We start from the raw sequence: 17,441 nt of genomic DNA on the forward strand, positions 1-17,441 counted from the left end.
TCTGCACCCCCATACCACCTTTCCCCTTGATGGGCCTCAGGTTCCCCACCTGTAAATTAAGGGAATTGGGCCAGCAGATCTCTGAGGTCTCATCCAGCTCTGCCACTAGGACCCTCTTCTCTGTGCAAGGCAGGGAGCCTGCTGCACACAGCGTGGTATACAGTGTATGCTCAACAAGTATTTTCTGGGTGGATGAATAAAATACCAGCCCCTCAAGGACTGCACTGTTGTCAACCTCAGTCTCTTAGCAAGAGATGGGCCTCAGGGAGGGTGTGGTTCAGCTTTAACTCTCCCATTTTGCAGGGAGGGAACAGGGTGTCTTGGAGCCACTGGGCATAAGAGGCAGCGTGGTGTAGTGGAGGAGGGGCTTGCCCTGGTGGCAGAAAGGATGAGCCGGAAGGGGATTAGAACTGAGGGCCGTGGACTTCCAGCCCAGTGCTCTTTCTCTGTCTATACCATGCTGCCCCTGGTTGGAGAGATGGCAGAGTGATTGTAAAGGAGAGTCCTTGCCCAGTATGTGGGGTCCTGGGCAGGTCCCTGGACACAGGGCACTTGTGAGAATATAAAGATGTGGGGGCCTTGCGCAACCTGGAAGACTTTCAGAAGAGGTGAACCTTGGCCTGGGCTTTGAAAAACAAAGACTTATTTAAGGGGAGATGAGAGAGAGTTAGGGTTAGATGCACACAGACATGTGCTTTCATGTATGTTTACCTATATGCTCCATTACTTACACATACCCCGCCCCCCAAAGGTAGATAGATATGGGTATATCAGCAGACAGTTGCACAGTCATATTGATACAGAAAAGCACATGCAATTACAGTCTTATAGACAAACATTTTCACTTACATGCACTTACATGCACTCAAGCAGACTATTACACACTCAGATACACAAAAAGCAGTGATATTCAGCCAGCTTGAGGGAGTCACAATTATATAGGCAAATATACAAAAGCACACATCCAAACCTATGTAAACAGATTCAACTATATGGATACAGGCATGCAGTCACACACAGGTGATGACACAGAGAGGAACCCACATGTTCAGGGTCACAGATACACAACTACACAGCCACATTTAAGAACACAAATACAAATGCCCAATTACATGCCCTCCTTCAAGGTCATGGAGAGGCACAGATAAAGTGGTGGGGTAGGTAGCCTGGAGCAGTGGGTATTGGACTCGGTCTGGGTTTGAGTACTGGCTCTGTAGCTTAATGCTGTTTGACTTTGGGCTAATCGGTTGACTTCATGGAACCTCAATTTTCCCATCTGTAAAATGGAGATGATAAAAGTACCTACCTTACAGAATTGTTTTGTGGGTGAAATGAAGTAATGCATGAAAGCAGTTATCACAGTGCCTGGCACATAGGAAGCGCTATATAAAAGGGTTCTATTGTTATTTTGAACACCATTACTACAGAGATACAGTCAGATAGATGTATTTGTACAAACAGAGACAGGCGATACACAGACACGTGACACTCACGGGGTGGTGGTTGGTGGGCCCTAGCAGCAGCAAGGCTCCAGACCTTGCCTGTCTGGAGCCTGGGCCCCTAGTTCTCTTGGTTCCACTGCAGTCCTCAGAGGCAGCCCCTGGCCTGGGAGAGCGAGCGATCTGTCAGCCCCACCTGGACAGGCCCGGCCTTTCCCAGAGCACGGGGCGGGGCGGCTCGGCAGGTCTCCCAGGTCCTCAGAGGGGTGGAGCCTACGGGATGTGCGCCAGGCCCCGCCCCTCTGCCGGCCCCTCCCTCGCCCCGGCCATTGGCCGCAGAGCCCGGGGGCGTGGCCGAGCTGGGGCTGGGGGCGCCTGCGGCGGCCGCCCGCGCTTCTCTCTGCCTCCCTCCTGTGGCTGCGGGCCCGGCTGCCGGGCTGGTAGGGCTGCGCTAGGGTTCCCGCGCCGGCTCCCGCGCCCACCATGGGCAACTCACACCACAAGAGGAAGGCCCCCAGCGGCCCCCGGGCCCGCAGCTTCTGGCGGTTCGGGCGGTCGGCGAGGCGGCCGGCAGGTAGGGGCTGGGGGTGGGGGCGGGGCAGGCGGGGAGGAGGGTCTTCCTGCCGCAGCCGCCGCCGCCGCTGCTGCCCCCTCCTGGGGCTTGTTGGGTGTGAGTTTGGGGGGCCGGGAATCCCCAGCACAGACCCCACCCCTCACATGCAGACAGAGACACATGTACGCACGAATACCCGCGGGCGGGCACATGTACATGTTCACAATTTACAGTCACATACACAACACCCACTCAGATGTACGGACATGCAGACACAAAATCACATACACATTCACACCCACACGATCGCTGTGGGAGACACAGATCCTGAGATACAGGTACATATACCTATGTATACGGTTTACCCAGCCACACGAACACCACCCCAGTCGCAGATTCAGACACATTCATGTAGGTACAGTTGCCCAACGTCTTAGGCACACGTATGTACACACAGGTTCAAAACTGCACAACCAGCCAGACCCTAAAGCACTTATACACACACACACACACACACACACGCACGCACGCACATTTGTTCCCCAGGCTTTAGCCCGCACAGGCTGAAAGTTTGCAGGAGGGAGGGGAGACAAAGGTGGAGGGGAGAAGCAGGAAACCAGGGGCTGGAGACTCGGGCCGCCTCCATCTGGCTTGATCGGGAGTCGGGCTGGTTCTCTGGGCTCCCTCCCCACCCCCATCCGCACCGCCGCTGCCTCTCTCTGTCCCCCTTCCCCCCCCCCCCCACCCGCGGTCCCCATGGTCGCTGCTGCATCCCCCCCTTTCAGTGCAGCCACCGAGCTGGAACGCAGCCCTTCCCAGCGTGCTGCGGGATCTGTCCGCGGGTCACATTCCATCCTCCAAGTCGGGGGGAGGGGGCAGAATTGGGAAGGCCTCCAACCCCAAGGCTGGGAGCCAGGATTCCTGGTTCCCCCCAGCGGGTGTGGCGGTTCAGGGTATCCCCGGGTCCCAAGGGGTGTTGGAGGAGGGGCTGTGTAGAGTGCCTAGTTCCTCCGCCTGGTGAATCCAAACATGGGGTAGGGGCAGGGTGGTGATCCACCCCCGACCCCGCAAGATAAGGGGTCTCCAACAGAGTCGGGTATCTGCTGGTTTTGGGGAATGAGAAAATCCCGGAGAAGGTGGCTTGGGGGGCCTCCCTCCTGTGGTGGGAGAATCCACCCATGACTTCCCAGGATGGCCTACATTCCTAGAGGTTCTGAATTGAGCCTGATGATCTCATCCCTCCATGCAGGGGGCAATAGAAAGGGCCTAGGCTGGGATTTAGGGTGTCTGGGTTCTCAGTGTGGCTCTGGTATGGGCTCTGTGACCTTGAGCAGATTGCTTTCACTTCTCTGGACCTCCCTGGCTCCTAGAGGGAGGCCTGTCTGTGAAATAAGGGCAGCTTAGCTTAGGTGACTTCTTGGGACCCTTACAGTCGTGAAAGAGACTGAGAGAGAAGGTGGGCTTGTCCAAGGTCATTGCCTGCAGTGGTTTGAAGAATAATCATGACTATTAGGAGAAGGATTAATTAAATGCTGGTAGGCTCTCTGAGGTTCCTCAGAAGCTGGGTTGATGAGACACTTCTGGACCTTCCAGTAGTCTCCCTGTCCGAGTAATCCTGAAATCTGGGCTGTGCCCACCTGTCTCTCCTCTTGGAATCGGCACCAAGGGGGTGGGGCTGGGGCTGGGGAATCTTCATCTGCCCTCCTATGGCCACTCTAATCTGATGGTTTCCTGAGAACCAACTGTGGATCCAGACTTGTGACCATTTGTGGTGGGGGAGAGAGAGATTAAGAGGGCTGTGTTTATAATTTGCCCGCCAGCCCTTACGGAAGAGGCCTGGGGCTTCTAGCATCTCTTGTGCTCTTCCAGTTCCTGCTGCAACTCAAGGGTCAACCAGGCTTTAAAGGTGTTCCTAAAAACCCAGAAAGCAATGTCAAGGGAACATAGAAGAAAGCGTGGGGGCTAGGAAATATTCTAGGCTATATGTTAAAAGGCTTTTGGGTTGCGGTCAGTTTTAGAAAACTGGGGAGCTGGTATTAAAGAAGTAACTGTAGGGTTGGAATTAGTCCTGAATTGTTGATTAGACAAGAGAACCTGGCCAGGGATGCATTTCAGCTCTGGGGTATGGTCGTGAGCAAAGGCATGGGGTTGAGACTGAGTGTGGAGGCTGGAAAGCAAAGTAGTTGAGGTTTCTTCCTTGTGCCTGGGAGGAGAAAAAGTGAATGTAAACTTCAATCTTTGTTTTTACTTGTGCTGAGGATTCTAAGGCTTCCCTGGCTTCAGCCTCTGCTGACACAGGTCCAGGTATGGGACTGGGGCTTGAGTACTTACTCGTTTGATTAGTCTGTGAAAGGATGGGGGAAAGAACGCAAGGCAAGCAGAGAGGGCTGGAGTCTACAGGCCAAAGGGAGCCAGTGAAGGTGTCTGAGCAAGTGAGGAGCCTATGAAAGTGGTATGTTAGGAAGATGGCAGGTGCAGGCAGGACAGGTTGGGGGGTGGGGTGGTGAGAGTGGAAGCTCATAGAACAGTCTGGAGGCTGTTGCAGTAATCCAGGGGAGAGGTTGATGGAGTGAGGGCTGGGGACAGGTTGAGGGCTGTGGGAGTGGAGAGGAGTGGCAGCTGCAGAGACACTGCGGAGGAGGTGGCAGAAGTGATAGGAAGGACCTGGGATTAATCAGATGTTGAGAGTATGGGCCAGAGAGTGCTGTGAAGGCTCTATGCATGAGGCTGCTTGGCTGGGGGTGGCAGCAGAGATAAACCGTATGCTAAACCCTTTACCTTGATTAATTCATTTGTCCTCCAACGGTCTTACAAGCTGTAAGCTATTCTTCCCATTTTACAGATGAGAAAGCTGGAGCTCAGAGAAGTTAAGTCACTTGTCCAAGGCTACTCAGCAAGGAGGTTGCTGAACAGGGATTCAAACCCAAGCCTGTCAGATTCCAAAGCCTGTGCTCTTAATTATTTTAGGTGTAGATGGATATCCTCTTATGATGGAGGGGCCTGCATGTCCTCCGGGTGAAGAAAGCCTGAGGCCCTGGGGGATTTGAACTCCGTATGGTGCACAGGTGGAGGAAGCACTGTGGAGGAAGGGCAGGGGTTGAGGACTAAGCACTGAAGCCGCCAAGAGCTCAGAGAGGGAGCTGGTGGGCAGTGGGAGGGGAAACTGAGTTTCAAGGAAGGGTTGGTCCCATGTTACAAATGCCCTTGGACCATAGAGAAGGGTGAGGGTGAATAGGGAGAGGCCTCCTCACTGCTGCAAAGACATTGTAACCTGCTGGGATTGTTTGGCCTTGGTTCTCAGGAATCCATCTCAACCCTCCCAGCCCCAGGCCATCTGGGCACTTGGTCCTGGGAGGTATGGAGGATTGGTGGAGGATGTGAATTGGCAGCTCAAGGAGCACCCCCAGCACTCTGTCCTCTTCCTGTTCCCATGCATTATACTGTCAGGCTTACACACATGGCCCTCCTCCTGATAGGGTTTATTGTTCCCACTTTGCAGATGAGATTGAGGGAAGGGACTAAGTCATTGGTGGAGTCAGACTCTGCCCTGCCTCTGGACCTAGAGCACCAATGGCCGCAGCTGGGAGAAGACCTGCTCCTGTTACCTCCCTTGCCCCCTTTCTTCCTGTTTCCTCTCCTTTACTGGGGTGGGGAGACTTGTGACCAACTGTATGCCTAGACTTGCTTGTGGGAGCCCTGGGCTTCCAGATAAGGGGCTGGCCCAGCCCTCTCTGGTCTGAGGGATCTGAGATAAGCTGAACCCCCTTGCTGCCCCAGGTCCTGACCCAAAGTGAGGGACCACTCCCCTCCTTCTAGCGGCAGAGTCATACATGCCAAGGGCTCCTTAGAGATCATCTTCCCAACCGTCCCACCTCATAGATGAAGAAACTGAGGCCCAGAAGAAGGCAGTGCCTGATTCAGGATCATGCTTCAACTGAGGGGCAGTGAGAGCTCAGGCCTAGGACCTCTGACTCCCAGGGCAGTGGGATATCTGGCGTGGGCTCCGAATTCCCTTTCCTCCCAAACAGGGGGTGGTTAGGGCTGCCAGATAGGGCTAGGTCACTGAGGAGCTGATAGGAAGCTGATGTTAAGTGTCCCTTATCAGACCTTATCTTAATAATGGTTCTCAACTCCACTTGAGATTTGAAGAGAGCTCCAGAAGTGGATGGGAGAGGAGGCCTCTAGGGGCATGGGAAGAACAGCAGCCAGTATGAGCTGGGCTCACGGCCATTATTAGCTGTGTGACCTTGGGCTAGTCACTAACCCTAGGGGAGTGCCTCTGTATGGTGAGGGGGATTTAGTGAGACCATGTGTGTCTCAGTCAGTTGGCACTCAGCAAATGCTGGCTTATGATCGTTGAAAGTGAAAAGGCCCCCACACCTGGATAGGCAAGAGGCTCCCTCTGATGACAACACTGTGGTTACACTTGGTTGCGTGGCTTTAACTTTCCCAGGCACTCTGTGAGGTGGGTATTAGTCCCACTTTACAGATGAGACTGCAGCCCTGAGAGGCTGATTCATTTGTCCAAAGCCTGGAATCCAGACCTTCCGACTCCCAGCCTTTTTCTCTCCTGGCTTCATGGTGGCTGCCTCTCCGGCATCTATGAAATGAGGATAATCATGCCTTGAAGGAACAAAGGAAAGGGCTTTGGAAAGTCAGGATCGCACCCTGGCCGAAAGAGATTATTATGTTACTGTCGGCAGCAGATACTGACCCGGAAACTCATTATGACATTTACTAATATTATGGTAGTTAATTCCTCCCTGTGTTACTGCCCGTTCCCCCAGGCGCCTGTAGGATGGGATCCTCCCCTTCCTGTCCCAGGCCTCCCTACCCCCCAATATTTACCTTAGAACCGGCCTGTCAGCCCTGCCCTGGCTAGGCTGGGCCTTTGCAGTGAGAAGAGGAAGGAGGGAGATTCCCCTCGTGCAGAAGTGGGGTGCAGAGCTCCCCCACTTTGGGCAGTGACTGAGGCTATGGCCCCCTCCCTCCCACGCCAACCCCTTAACTTCCTGAGACTTAGGGTCCACTAAGGCGTTTGCAGTGAGACCCAGGTTCTGGTCTCGGCCACTTCCTGGTTGGGTGACCTTGAGCAAGTCACTGTCCTCCAGCCTTGTGCTCATTTGTAAGAAGGGAACTCACACCTACCTTGCAGGTTTCTCGTTCGCTTTCTTCGAGACAGTAGAAGAGGAGAGTGTTTGTAAGGCGCCTGCGCCTGAGACTTATATTCACTTCCTTTTGTCTTGCCTCTAAGAGGATAAAATCTACGCGTGCTCTGGATTCTGCTCCTATGGGAAGGCCCGGGTCCCCTCTGGGCCTTGTTGCCCACCAGTACAAGAGTGAGGGGCTGAGACTTAGGGGCCTCCAAACACCCTGAATCCTGGCTCCAGAGCAAGGCCACCTGGGCAGCTGTGCCCTCCCCCTTCATTCCTCTCCCCTGAGTCAGGCCGGCCTGGCTGCAGGGCGCGCCGCAGCCCCCGCCCCTTGCTCTGGAATGGGGCAGGTTGAGGCCTCACCCCGTGGAGGATGTTGCCAAGACAGTGCGTACGCATGCGCACAGGTGCACGTGGCCTTGGGGGGGGCGGGGGCAGGGGCTCCCTTTCCTATTCCTCTCTGTTTCCAGGTTCAGGGGGGCCCCAGAGCGGTGGGTACATGCATCTGCCCTCGTGTACACGCAGCCAACCCAGCAGGGCCCTGCGTGAATCTGCGCAGTGGCGCTCGGGTGTGGGGAGGGCGTGGACTAGGGAGGCGTGGGTGTGCTTTGTGACGTGGTGGTGAGAGCGCCCGCCTGTGGGGGATGGCCCCAGTGAGGCTTTTTGGAGGTGCGGTCTGCACACTTCTGCTGGTGGTCTGTATCTCAGCTCCCTCCAGAACTTGCAGGTGTGCTTCCTGGTGTGCTCTGCGTGGCCTGGAGCAAGGTGTCTTCTCAGATCCGGGAAGCCTCCTCCCCTGGGCAGGTAGGGGAGGCGGAGGCTGCGTGGTGAGCCTCAGTCCCAGGCAGCACCTCTGGACTGTGCTGGGGCTGAAGGTCCTGGAACACGGACTCCAAGTGTGGCCTTAGGCAAGGTCCTTCCGCTCTCTGGGCCTCAGTTTCCTTGTGAGGTGCATGCTCTCCATCCGAGACTCGGGTTGCTGAGTCTCTCCCCAAACAAGCTACAGGTGTGTAGACCTGTGCCTGGGGTGGCTCAGAGGGACCTCAGGCTCTGGCCAAGGCGCGGGTGGGGGGCGGCGGGACGGGTGTTGCTGGGGGAACCAGATGTTATCAAGTGTGAGAGCCTTGGATCCTGCTGGGGAATTTGCAGCTGTGACCCTGACTGCAAGCTACAGGCCTGGGACCTTGATGAGCTGATGTTTCCCCGCCCCTGACTTGGCAGAGCTCAGCCCTTAGTTTCCCTGGTTGGGAGAAGCTGAGCGTCCCTTTGTCCTGCATGGCTGAAGGCTCCAGTTTTGGAACCAGGCAGAGCTTGGGAAGTCACCTGGCTCTGTGAGCCTCACAGGTCAGTTACCAGGAGAGTATCTTTGAGTACCTGCCTCGAAGGACTGTTGTCAGATCTGTGAGGGTAGAGACTGCCTTCCACCAGCGCCTGGCATGAATTAATCACCCTACAAGTGTCGGTCTACTGCTCTTTTCTGTTTGAGTGGGACTAATAAGAGGGATGGATGGGTCTGGCCTAAGAGGGAGAGAAGAGGGGAGGATGTGGTCAAGAAACCTCAAATTTTGGGGGATGGTAGGGTCGTCCCAACCTTCTTCAGAGGGGAGATCAGGTTTGTAGCTGGCACAGTGGGCAGAACGTGGCTTTTGGATTCAAGTGGTTGTGAGTGTGAATGCTGTCCCGCCATTTACCAGCTTTATATAGTGCTTGCCCTCTCTGGTGTCCATTTCCTCATCTGTAAAACGGAGATAAAAGTGCCTACTTCTTGGGAATTCCCAGGCGGTCCAGTGGTTAGGACTCAGTACTGTCGCTGCGGGAGCCTGGGTTCAACCCCTGGTTGGGGAACTAAGATTCCGCAAGCCGCACAGCACAGCCAAGAAAAAAAAAAATGTGCCTACTTCTTAAGAGTGTTGTTTAGATTTCAATGATCTGAGGATATATACTATCTAGCCCCACAGAATTTTGTTCTCTAGAGAACGAAGGCTCAGCTATCTGCATGAGTGGTCCCTGAGAAGTGGCACAGCAAATGGGGAAGGACCAGTAGGAGGATCTTGCAGCATGGGAGCCATTGTGAATTCTTAGATCCCTAGGGACTCAGAGAGAGAGAAAGGTGCTGTGAGAGAGGGGTGTCCTTAGGTGAGTCTGGGGGACAGCACTTTATAGTTCACAGACCTTCTCTTCCACAGTCTTAGCTACTCTTTATTTATTTATTTTTTTCTGGCCACAGTGCGTAGCATGGCATGCAGGCTCTTAGTTCCCCGACAAGGGATGGAACCCATGCCCCTGCAGTGGAAGCACGGAGTCTTAACCACGGGACCACCAGGGAAGTCCCTCAACTACTCTTTTTGGAGTTGCCAGGGGGAATCTCTTTTAACATCGTCAATACTCAGCTGAACCTTTAGTACTGACCTCTTGGGGTTCTTTGAATAAAATCCAGACTCTGCCAAGGCCTCTGGGGCCCTACCTGACCTGGCTCCTGCCTCTTCTCATCTCCTGCCATTCTCTCCCTTGCTCATCATATTCCAGCCACACTGGCCTCCTCTCTGTTCTGGGAAAACCACCCCACCACTCCTGCCTCAAGACCTTTATGCTTGCTGTTGCCTCTTTCTTTTCTTTCTTTCTTTCTTTTTTTTTAAAAAAATATTTATTTACTTATTTGGCTGCACCAGGTCTTAGTTGCGGCACGCAGGATCTTCGTTGCTGCGTATGGGATCTTCATTGTGGCATGCAGAATCTTTAGTTGCAGCATGCGAACTCTTAGTTGCGGCATGTGAGATCTATTTCCCTTACCAGGGATCAAACCCGGGCCCCCTGCATTGGGAGTGTGGAGTCTTAGCCACTGGACCACCGGAAGTCCCTGCTGTTGCCTTTTTCTAGAAGGTTGTATGCCTAGCACTTGCCCTGGTTGGCTCCTTCTTTAGGTCTCAGTTCCAATAGCCTTTCCTTGATGCCCCCTAAAGTCACCCACTTCCTGTCACATCTCCTCAGCCCTCACTATCTAAAATTTTGCCAGTTTACCTCATTCGTGTATTCATCGAATATTTATTGAACTCATAGTATGTGCCAGACACTAGGGATATACTGGTGAACAAGATAAAAGTTTTCCAATAGCTGTAGCCCCTAGTACTAGTTTAATAAATATTTGCTGATTAAATGAATGGATACAACAATCTTATAAAGAGGAGTTATTAGCCTTGTTTCCATGTGAGGTCATGACTTGTATGTGATGGAGCTGGATTTGAACCTGGACCTGACTTCCCTCCAAGTACCTTCCCTCCTGCCCCCCACTCTTACTGCCCTCACCTATGGCTAATTCCGTTCTCCCTGTCTGGTGATCCAAGAGAGTCACTGAGTCACAGAGTGAGACCAGTGAGAAGAATCGTGGGCTGGAGGAGCAAGAGGTCTGTGTTGAAGGCCTGCCTCTGTTGTGTGACCTTGGAGAGTTCACAGTGCTTTTCTGGCTGTTGATGTTACATTACTAAAGTGGGAAGATAATCCTTTGGAAAGTCTGGGGCTGGACATACGTGTGAGGGGTTGTTAGCACCAGTCACCGTGATTCTGCTCTGGGCATCTCCCTGGCTTCCCAGCACTGTGTCCTGGGCTGACTCCTCCTCCAGGGACCTCTGCCAGTGTCCTTGCCATCCGCCCAGGCAGTCCTGGGCTTCTGCCTGGCTGCTCCACGCTGTGAGCTCCTTCCCCAGGGAATCACCCTCACCAGCCAGGAGGACTTGGGGGTGGGCACCATGCCAAGTCTAGTCTAGTGGCTCTTGCACCCACCATCTGGCAGCCGGGACCCTTGCCTTAGCTCTGGCTCATGACTGTTTAGAAAAGGACTTGGGGACAGGGGTAGTGGGCTGCCCCTGGAATTGAGTATCTTTGGCCCTCCTAGTCATCCTTTCCACAAGAGCCGAGCACCCAGAGACTCCGGGCCTCAGTTTCCCTGTCGGAGTCTGGGAAGGTGCCTGCTCCTGCTCTGCACTCGAGGGGCGGGGTCGGTGGATGGGCGGGATCAGTGGTGAAGGTGGGAGGAGGACCTGGAGAGTAGCCCCTCCCCCTCCTCTGCCTGGAGCCGGCGCTCCGCAGCTGGGCGGGCAGACTCATCCCCTCAGCGCTGGGTTATGGTGAAGGCATCGCCCGGCGTTCTGGAGAGGTCAACGTAGGGGACGGTCCGAGTGGCGCCGGCAGTCATGGTGGTGTTCCTGGGCCGCCACCTCCCGGCGCTCCTCGGGCTCTTTAAGAAGAAGGGTGAGTGGGTGTGGCTGGGGGGGAGATAAGGGATCCCCGACACCCCCATTTGCCAGACCCTTATGTAGAATGGGGGATCAAGGCCGGGGAAGGCAATGGGGTGGGGGATGAGGGCTGGTAATGAGGCCCGACTCCCCTGTCGGCCGCAGTGCCTTTGTCCAGCAGCTTTCCTACTGCCTTTGTTTGATTTCTGCTTGTGTTTCAGAGGATGGCTCTAGGTGTCTCTGACCTTGAAGCCTGCAGTCCTCGGGCAAGATTGCCTTCCTCCAGGGGTACTCACGCTTTACTGGGTACATCCCAATACCTCAGTTGCAAGAGTTAGTGCACCCCCTCCGGGGTCAGCTCAGTGTGTGTGGGAGGATGGGATGTGGGGAGCAGAGTAGAAAGGAAAGTAGTACCCCTGGAAGTTGGGGAGCAGATCAGGGAAATCGTGTTTAGAGGCCTGGGGGTGAAGTTTTGAGGGGAGGGGGCTATGCCCTCCTCCTCCTAGGAACTGGGCTTTTAGGCCTAGATTAAGATGTGGGGGCCAGAGGGCCCCCAGTTTGAGTGTGATTCAGGAGTCCCCTCGGGGAACCTGGAGTTTAGTCTTGGTTCTGACTCCGATTTGCTGGGTGACCTTAGGCAAGACCTTTCCTCTTTGAGCCTGTTTGTGGACTTGTAAAATCAGGAGGTTGGGGAGAGGAGGATCACTGAGAGACCTCCTAGCTCTGACCTTGTGGGATTCCTGAGGATTCCCTGGGCAGGAGCTTGGCTGTTGAAGAATGTGCTGAGGAAGGCGGAAGGGGCAGTTCAGGTGTCTGAATTGAAGACCCTGATCTTGGGGCATGGCCCTTTAAAGGGCTTGTTTTGTTCCTGTCCCTCCACAAGGTGCTGCCAAGGTCACATGACCCTGCCAGAGCTTTTGCTTATGTTGTGGGTTCTGTTTAAAGGGGGGCTGGGGCTGCAAAGTGCTGACACAGCCCCTATTCCCAGGATTAGATGCTCAGCTCCTCCATGGGCAGGGCCTGTAACAGTATCCTTTGTAATGGACCCCTGGCTCCTCTGCACCAGGGCCCTGGGCCTCCAGGAGAGGGGGATACCTGGGACTGTTCCCCAAGAGAGGCTGGAGCTGCCTCAGGGGGAGTGGTATGGCTGGGGTCCCTCTTCTCTTCTCCCCAGCCTATCCTTCCACTAAGGGACAGCTGCATGGGTGAGTAGGGGACCCAAGTGGCCATATCCTTGGTTTAGCCCACACCCCAGGACTTCCTGGGAATCTGGTTAAGACCATTGCTAGTGCCCACCCCTTCCTAGTGTCCCATGTGTCTTTTTCTTGGACCTGGGCCAATGGGGTGTACAAAGAGGTGGTTTGTTTTCCTGTAAAGTGGAGCTCAGGATCTGGAGACAAGAGAAATGTATTTGCTATGGGCTTTGTGTACACTGGAGTGTCTTGCATTGGGCTCTGAGTGACAGTTGTATATTTGGGTACTGTTTGTGTATATACAGAATGGGGACTGTGGGTGTCATGTGTATATGTGGCGGCTGGGTGTGCTCTTGGTGTGGGTACACAGATGTGGTTTTACTTGGATGCTATGTGTTTGTATACATACTGAATGAAGCCTGTGGGTGTTGTGTGCATATATGGTGGGCATGTGTGCCCTGGGTATGATGCCCTATATGGGGCCCTTTGTGTGGTGTGGGTGCTCAGATATATGTACACTTGGATTATAGCTCGTGTATGTACTTGGGGGCTGTGTATATTGAGTGTATACCCCAGGACTGTGGGTTGTGAGTACAGACTGGGGGAAGTAGGCACTGCATGTATGTGCAGGTCCCCTGTGCACTCTGGGGACTGTGGGTGCCCTTGTTGCAGTGCCTGTGCCTTCCCAGGGCCCAGATACCTTTGGGCCTCACTTTCCTTCCTCCTCCATTCCCAGCAGGCTCTGCCAAGGCTGAGAGCGACAAACGACTAAGTGTGGGGCCAGGCCAGGGGCTAGGGTCTGCAGTGGATGAGCACCAGGACAATGTCTTCTTCCCCAGTGGGCGACCGCCTCACCTGGAAGAGCTGCACACGCAGGCCCAGGAGGGGCTCCGTTCCCTCCAGCACCAAGGTAAGCTCCTCCTCCTCTCTCTAGCGCTACTTTCAGCTCCCAAAGTCAGGGGCCTAGCTCAACATACCTTTCTGATGCCTTTCAGAAAAACAGAAACTGAACAAGGGTGCCTGGGACCATGGAGACACCCAGAGCATCCAGGTGAGCCCTGCCCCCAGCTCAGTCTTGATGTATTCCTCTCTCCCTGCTTGACCTCTGACAAGTATGTCTTTGAACCCTTCTGGATCTGTTTCCTTTCTGTATCATGAAAGGCTAGACGAGATACCCCCAAGGGCTGGTCCAGGGTAGCTCTAGCTGATGCCTGCTCAGTGCTAGGTGATGCTGGGGCAGGTCGGTGGGGGGTGAATCTGAGTCAGAAGTTACAAAGGGGAGCCTGAGGAGGCAAAGGTAAGCCCCACTCACGCCTCTGGGCTGATCCTTCTTCCCCCAATAGTCCTCCCGGACCGGGCCAGATGATGATAGCATCTCCTTCTGCAGCCAGACCACGTCCTACACAGCTGAGAGCTCCACGGCAGAGGATGCTCTCTCCGTCCGCTCTGAGATGATCCAGCGCAAAGGTACCCACTCACCAGCCAGGATTGTTGGGCAGGAGAGGGGGTGGTGGGCACCCAGCACCTGCAGCTTTCCCTTTTCCTCCTAATCTAGTGTTTCCCAAGACTGTGATTCAGTGGATTCAGGAAACATAGTACCCTGTGTCCTCTTGGAGGTTCATAATGAGCATTAACCAAAAAGCAGGACAGTGAAGAGTCGAGAAACCTGGTTTTGAGCCTAGTGTTGCTATTTACAGCTCTGTGATCTTGGGCCAACCCTTTACCTCTCTGTGCTTCTGTTTGATGTTCTATAAAAATGAGGATAAGAATACGTACCTTATTGGAATGAATGCCAAGTGTTTAGCATGCTAACACATAATAAGTGTTCGCTAAATGGAAATCATCATTATTGACCTAGTAAAGCCTTCCAGAAAAGCGTCTAGCTTCGTTTAACCCAGCTTTGCCCATGCCTACTTGACTGTGGAAATCTTTTCTCACAGAGCTCTTACTAATATTCTATAAAAGTTGTGCTCTGCAGAATGTGCCCCGAGACCTGCTCTAACAGTTTCTCTCCCTGGACTCACCCCCAGGCTCCACCTTCCGACCGCATGACTCATTTCCCAAATCATCTGGAAAGTCAGGGCGGCGGCGGCGGGAGCGGCGGAGCACGGTGCTGGGACTGCCACAGCACGTGCAGAAGGAACTCGGTGAGCGCCTGATGAGGAGGCTGTGGGCGGGCAGCCCCGGCCGCCCCCTCTGCTGAATCCCACGCCCTCCCTGTCCATTCCAGGCCTGCGGAATGAACGTGAGGCACCAGGTACTCCTCGGCCTCCTGGTCCACGGGACGCCGTCCGCATCCCCACGGTGGACGGCCATCCGGCGGGCCCGGCCTCAGGGCCAGGGGCCAGGGTGTCCCTGCAGGCGCTGGAGGCGGAGGCCGAAGCCGGTGCCCAGGCAGAGGCCATGCTGCAGCGCCACATCGACCGCATTTACCGGGATGACACGCTCGTTGGCCGGTCCACGGGGGCCCGGCCCTTGCCACTGACCCGGCCCATGTCCCTAGCAGTGCCCGGACTGACCGGAGGGGCAGGGCCTCCAGAACCCCTGAGCCCGGCCATGTCCATCTCGCCCCAGGCCACCTACTTGTCGAAGCTGATCCCGCACGCCGTGCTGCCGCCCACAGTGGACGTGGTGGCCTTGGGCCGCTGCAGCCTGCGCACGCTGAGCCGCTGCAGCCTGCTCTCAGCCAGCCCGGCCTCCATCCGCTCGCTGGGCCACTTCTCCTCGGTCTCCAGCCCGCGACCCCGCAGCCGCCACCCTTCCTCCTCCAGTGACACCTGGAGCCACTCTCAGTCCTCTGAGACCATTGTGTCTGACGGCTCCACCCTCTCCTCTAAGGGTGGCTCAGAGGGCCGGCCAGAGGGCTCTGTGGCCAACAGTAACGTGGCGCCCCCTCCCCTGGGGGGCAGCGGGAGGGGCTCTCCCAGCGGGGGCAGCACTGCCGAGGCCTCGGACACTGTCAGCATTCGGAGCGGTGGCCAGTTGTCCGGCCGGAGTGTGTCCCTACGTAAGCTGAAGCGGCCCCCGCCACCTCCCCGCCGGACCCACTCGCTCCATCAGCGCAGCTCAGCAGCACATGATGGGCCCCTGGGGCTGCCTCCTAAGCCCGAGCGGAAGCAGCAGCAACAGCTGCCCCGGCCTCCCACCACTGGCGGGTCAGAAGGGATGGGGGCAGCACCCTGTCCATCCAGCTCAGCAGGCAGCTGGGTGCCTGGCTTGTCTCCAGGTGGCTCCCGGCGTCCCCCACGCTCCCCAGAACGGACACTCTCACCCTCCAGTGGATACTCGAGCCAAAGTGGTACCCCAACCCTGCCTCCCAAGGGTCTAACAGGGGCCCCTGCTTCCCCAGGCAAGGCCCAACCCCCTAAACCAGAGCGTGTCACTTCCCTTCGATCTCCCGGGGCCTCCGTCTCCTCCTCCCTCACGTCTCTATGTTCCTCCTCCTCTGACCCGGCACCCTCAGACCGCTCTGGTCCGCACGTGTCGACCGCCCTGGGTGACAGGTTTGTCATACCTCCTCACCCCAAGGTGCCTGCCCCCTTCTCCCCACCTCCCTCTAAGCCCAAGAGCCCAAACCAAGCTGCCCCTGCTCCAGCTGCCCCTGCTTTGGTCCCTGGGCCCATCTCTACCACTGCTGCCAGCCCTGAGTCCCCACTTACTCCCCAGACATCCCTAACCCCACCTCAGGCATCTCCCGGTGCCTCCAAAGACCAGTCACCCCCACCATCCCCACCCCCATCTTATCACCCACCCCCCCCACCCACTAAGAAGCCAGAGGTGGTTGAGGAGGCCCTGTCTGCCCCGGGGACTGCTGAGGAGGCCCTCCAAGATCCCAACTGGCCCCCACCCCCGCCTCCTGCACCGGAGGAGCAGGACCTGTCTATGGCCGACTTCCCTCCACCCGAGGAGGCCTTTTTCTCTGTGGCTGGCCCTGAGCCTGCAGACCCTTCACGCCCCCCGGAGCCCTCCTTAGCTACTGTCTCTTTCCAGAGCCAGCCCCGTGGTACCCCAGATCTTCCTCCAGCTCTGCCAGCCCCATCTGCTGCTGGTTCTGTCCCAGGGCTTCATGCCAAGGTCCCTCGGAGGGAACCGGGGGGCTGCAGCAAGGGTGGCGGCCTTCCCAGGGAGGATGCTGGTGCACCCCTGGTCACACCCTCACTCCTGCAGATGGTTCGGCTGCGCTCTGTAGGCACTCCCACAGTGGCTCCGACTCCAGCGTCAGGGCCGTCGGCCCCCCAGAAGCCACTGCGAAGGGCCCTGTCAGGGCGGGCCAGCCCAGCGCCTGCCTCCTCAGGGCTCCACGCTGCTGTTCAGCTCAAGGCCTCCAATCTGGCTGCCAGCGTGGGCCCTGTGAGTGACCAGCCCAATGGACCACCTGAGGCAGAGCCGTGGTCCCCTGCCTCTACGGCCAGCTTCATCTTCTCCAAGGGCACCAAGAAGCTGCAGCTGGAGCAGCCCGTGTCCCCTGAGACCCAGGCTGACCTCCAGCGGAACCTGATAGCTGAACTTCGGAGCATCTCAGAGCAACGGCCACCCCAGGCCCCAAAGAAGCCACCTAAGGCCCCCCCGCCTGTGGCCCGCAAGCCTTCTGGGGGAGCCGCCCCCCCCACCTCCCCCAGCTTTCCTTGGGCTGAGCCCCTTCCTGCTCCTCCCACCAACGGGCTCCCCCATGCCGAGGACAGGACTAAGGAGGAGCTGGCAGAGAATGGAGATGTCCTGCAGCGGGTGGGTCCAGAGGAGAAGCTGGGCCTGCCTGGCACAGGTACGGTGGGCCGGGAGGGGTGGGGTGTGGGTCCCATCACTGGTCATGGGAAACAGGTATCAGAAGTCCTGCCATTAGGGATTTGCTCTTGGATTCTGGTCTCGGGGTGCCT

At 56.2% G+C, this 17,441-nt stretch overlaps 1 protein-coding gene across 5 annotated transcripts in view; it reads left to right on the plus strand.

The window, feature by feature from the left end:
* Positions 1-17,441, plus strand: part of KIAA1522 (KIAA1522 ortholog) — a 42,742-nt gene that overhangs the window by 22,685 nt on the left and 2,616 nt on the right. For 2 of the 5 annotated variants that reach the window (XM_036842862.1, XM_036842822.1), the window contains exons 2-6: positions 13,304-13,477; positions 13,563-13,618; positions 13,911-14,034; positions 14,598-14,714; positions 14,798-17,329. In XM_036842862.1, coding sequence (XP_036698757.1) covers positions 13,304-13,477; positions 13,563-13,618; positions 13,911-14,034; positions 14,598-14,714; positions 14,798-17,329 — 3,003 coding nt within the window. Of the gene's footprint in view, positions 1-1,878; positions 2,014-11,294; positions 11,391-13,303; positions 13,478-13,562; positions 13,619-13,910; positions 14,035-14,597; positions 14,715-14,797; positions 17,330-17,441 lie in introns of those variants that run through there. The other 3 variants (XM_036842841.1, XM_036842851.1, XM_036842833.1) reach the window with 3 other exon arrangements.

This window comes from Balaenoptera musculus, chromosome 1 (genome assembly GCF_009873245.2).
Source record: "Balaenoptera musculus isolate JJ_BM4_2016_0621 chromosome 1, mBalMus1.pri.v3, whole genome shotgun sequence".
Taxonomy (NCBI): Eukaryota; Metazoa; Chordata; class Mammalia; order Artiodactyla; family Balaenopteridae; genus Balaenoptera; species Balaenoptera musculus.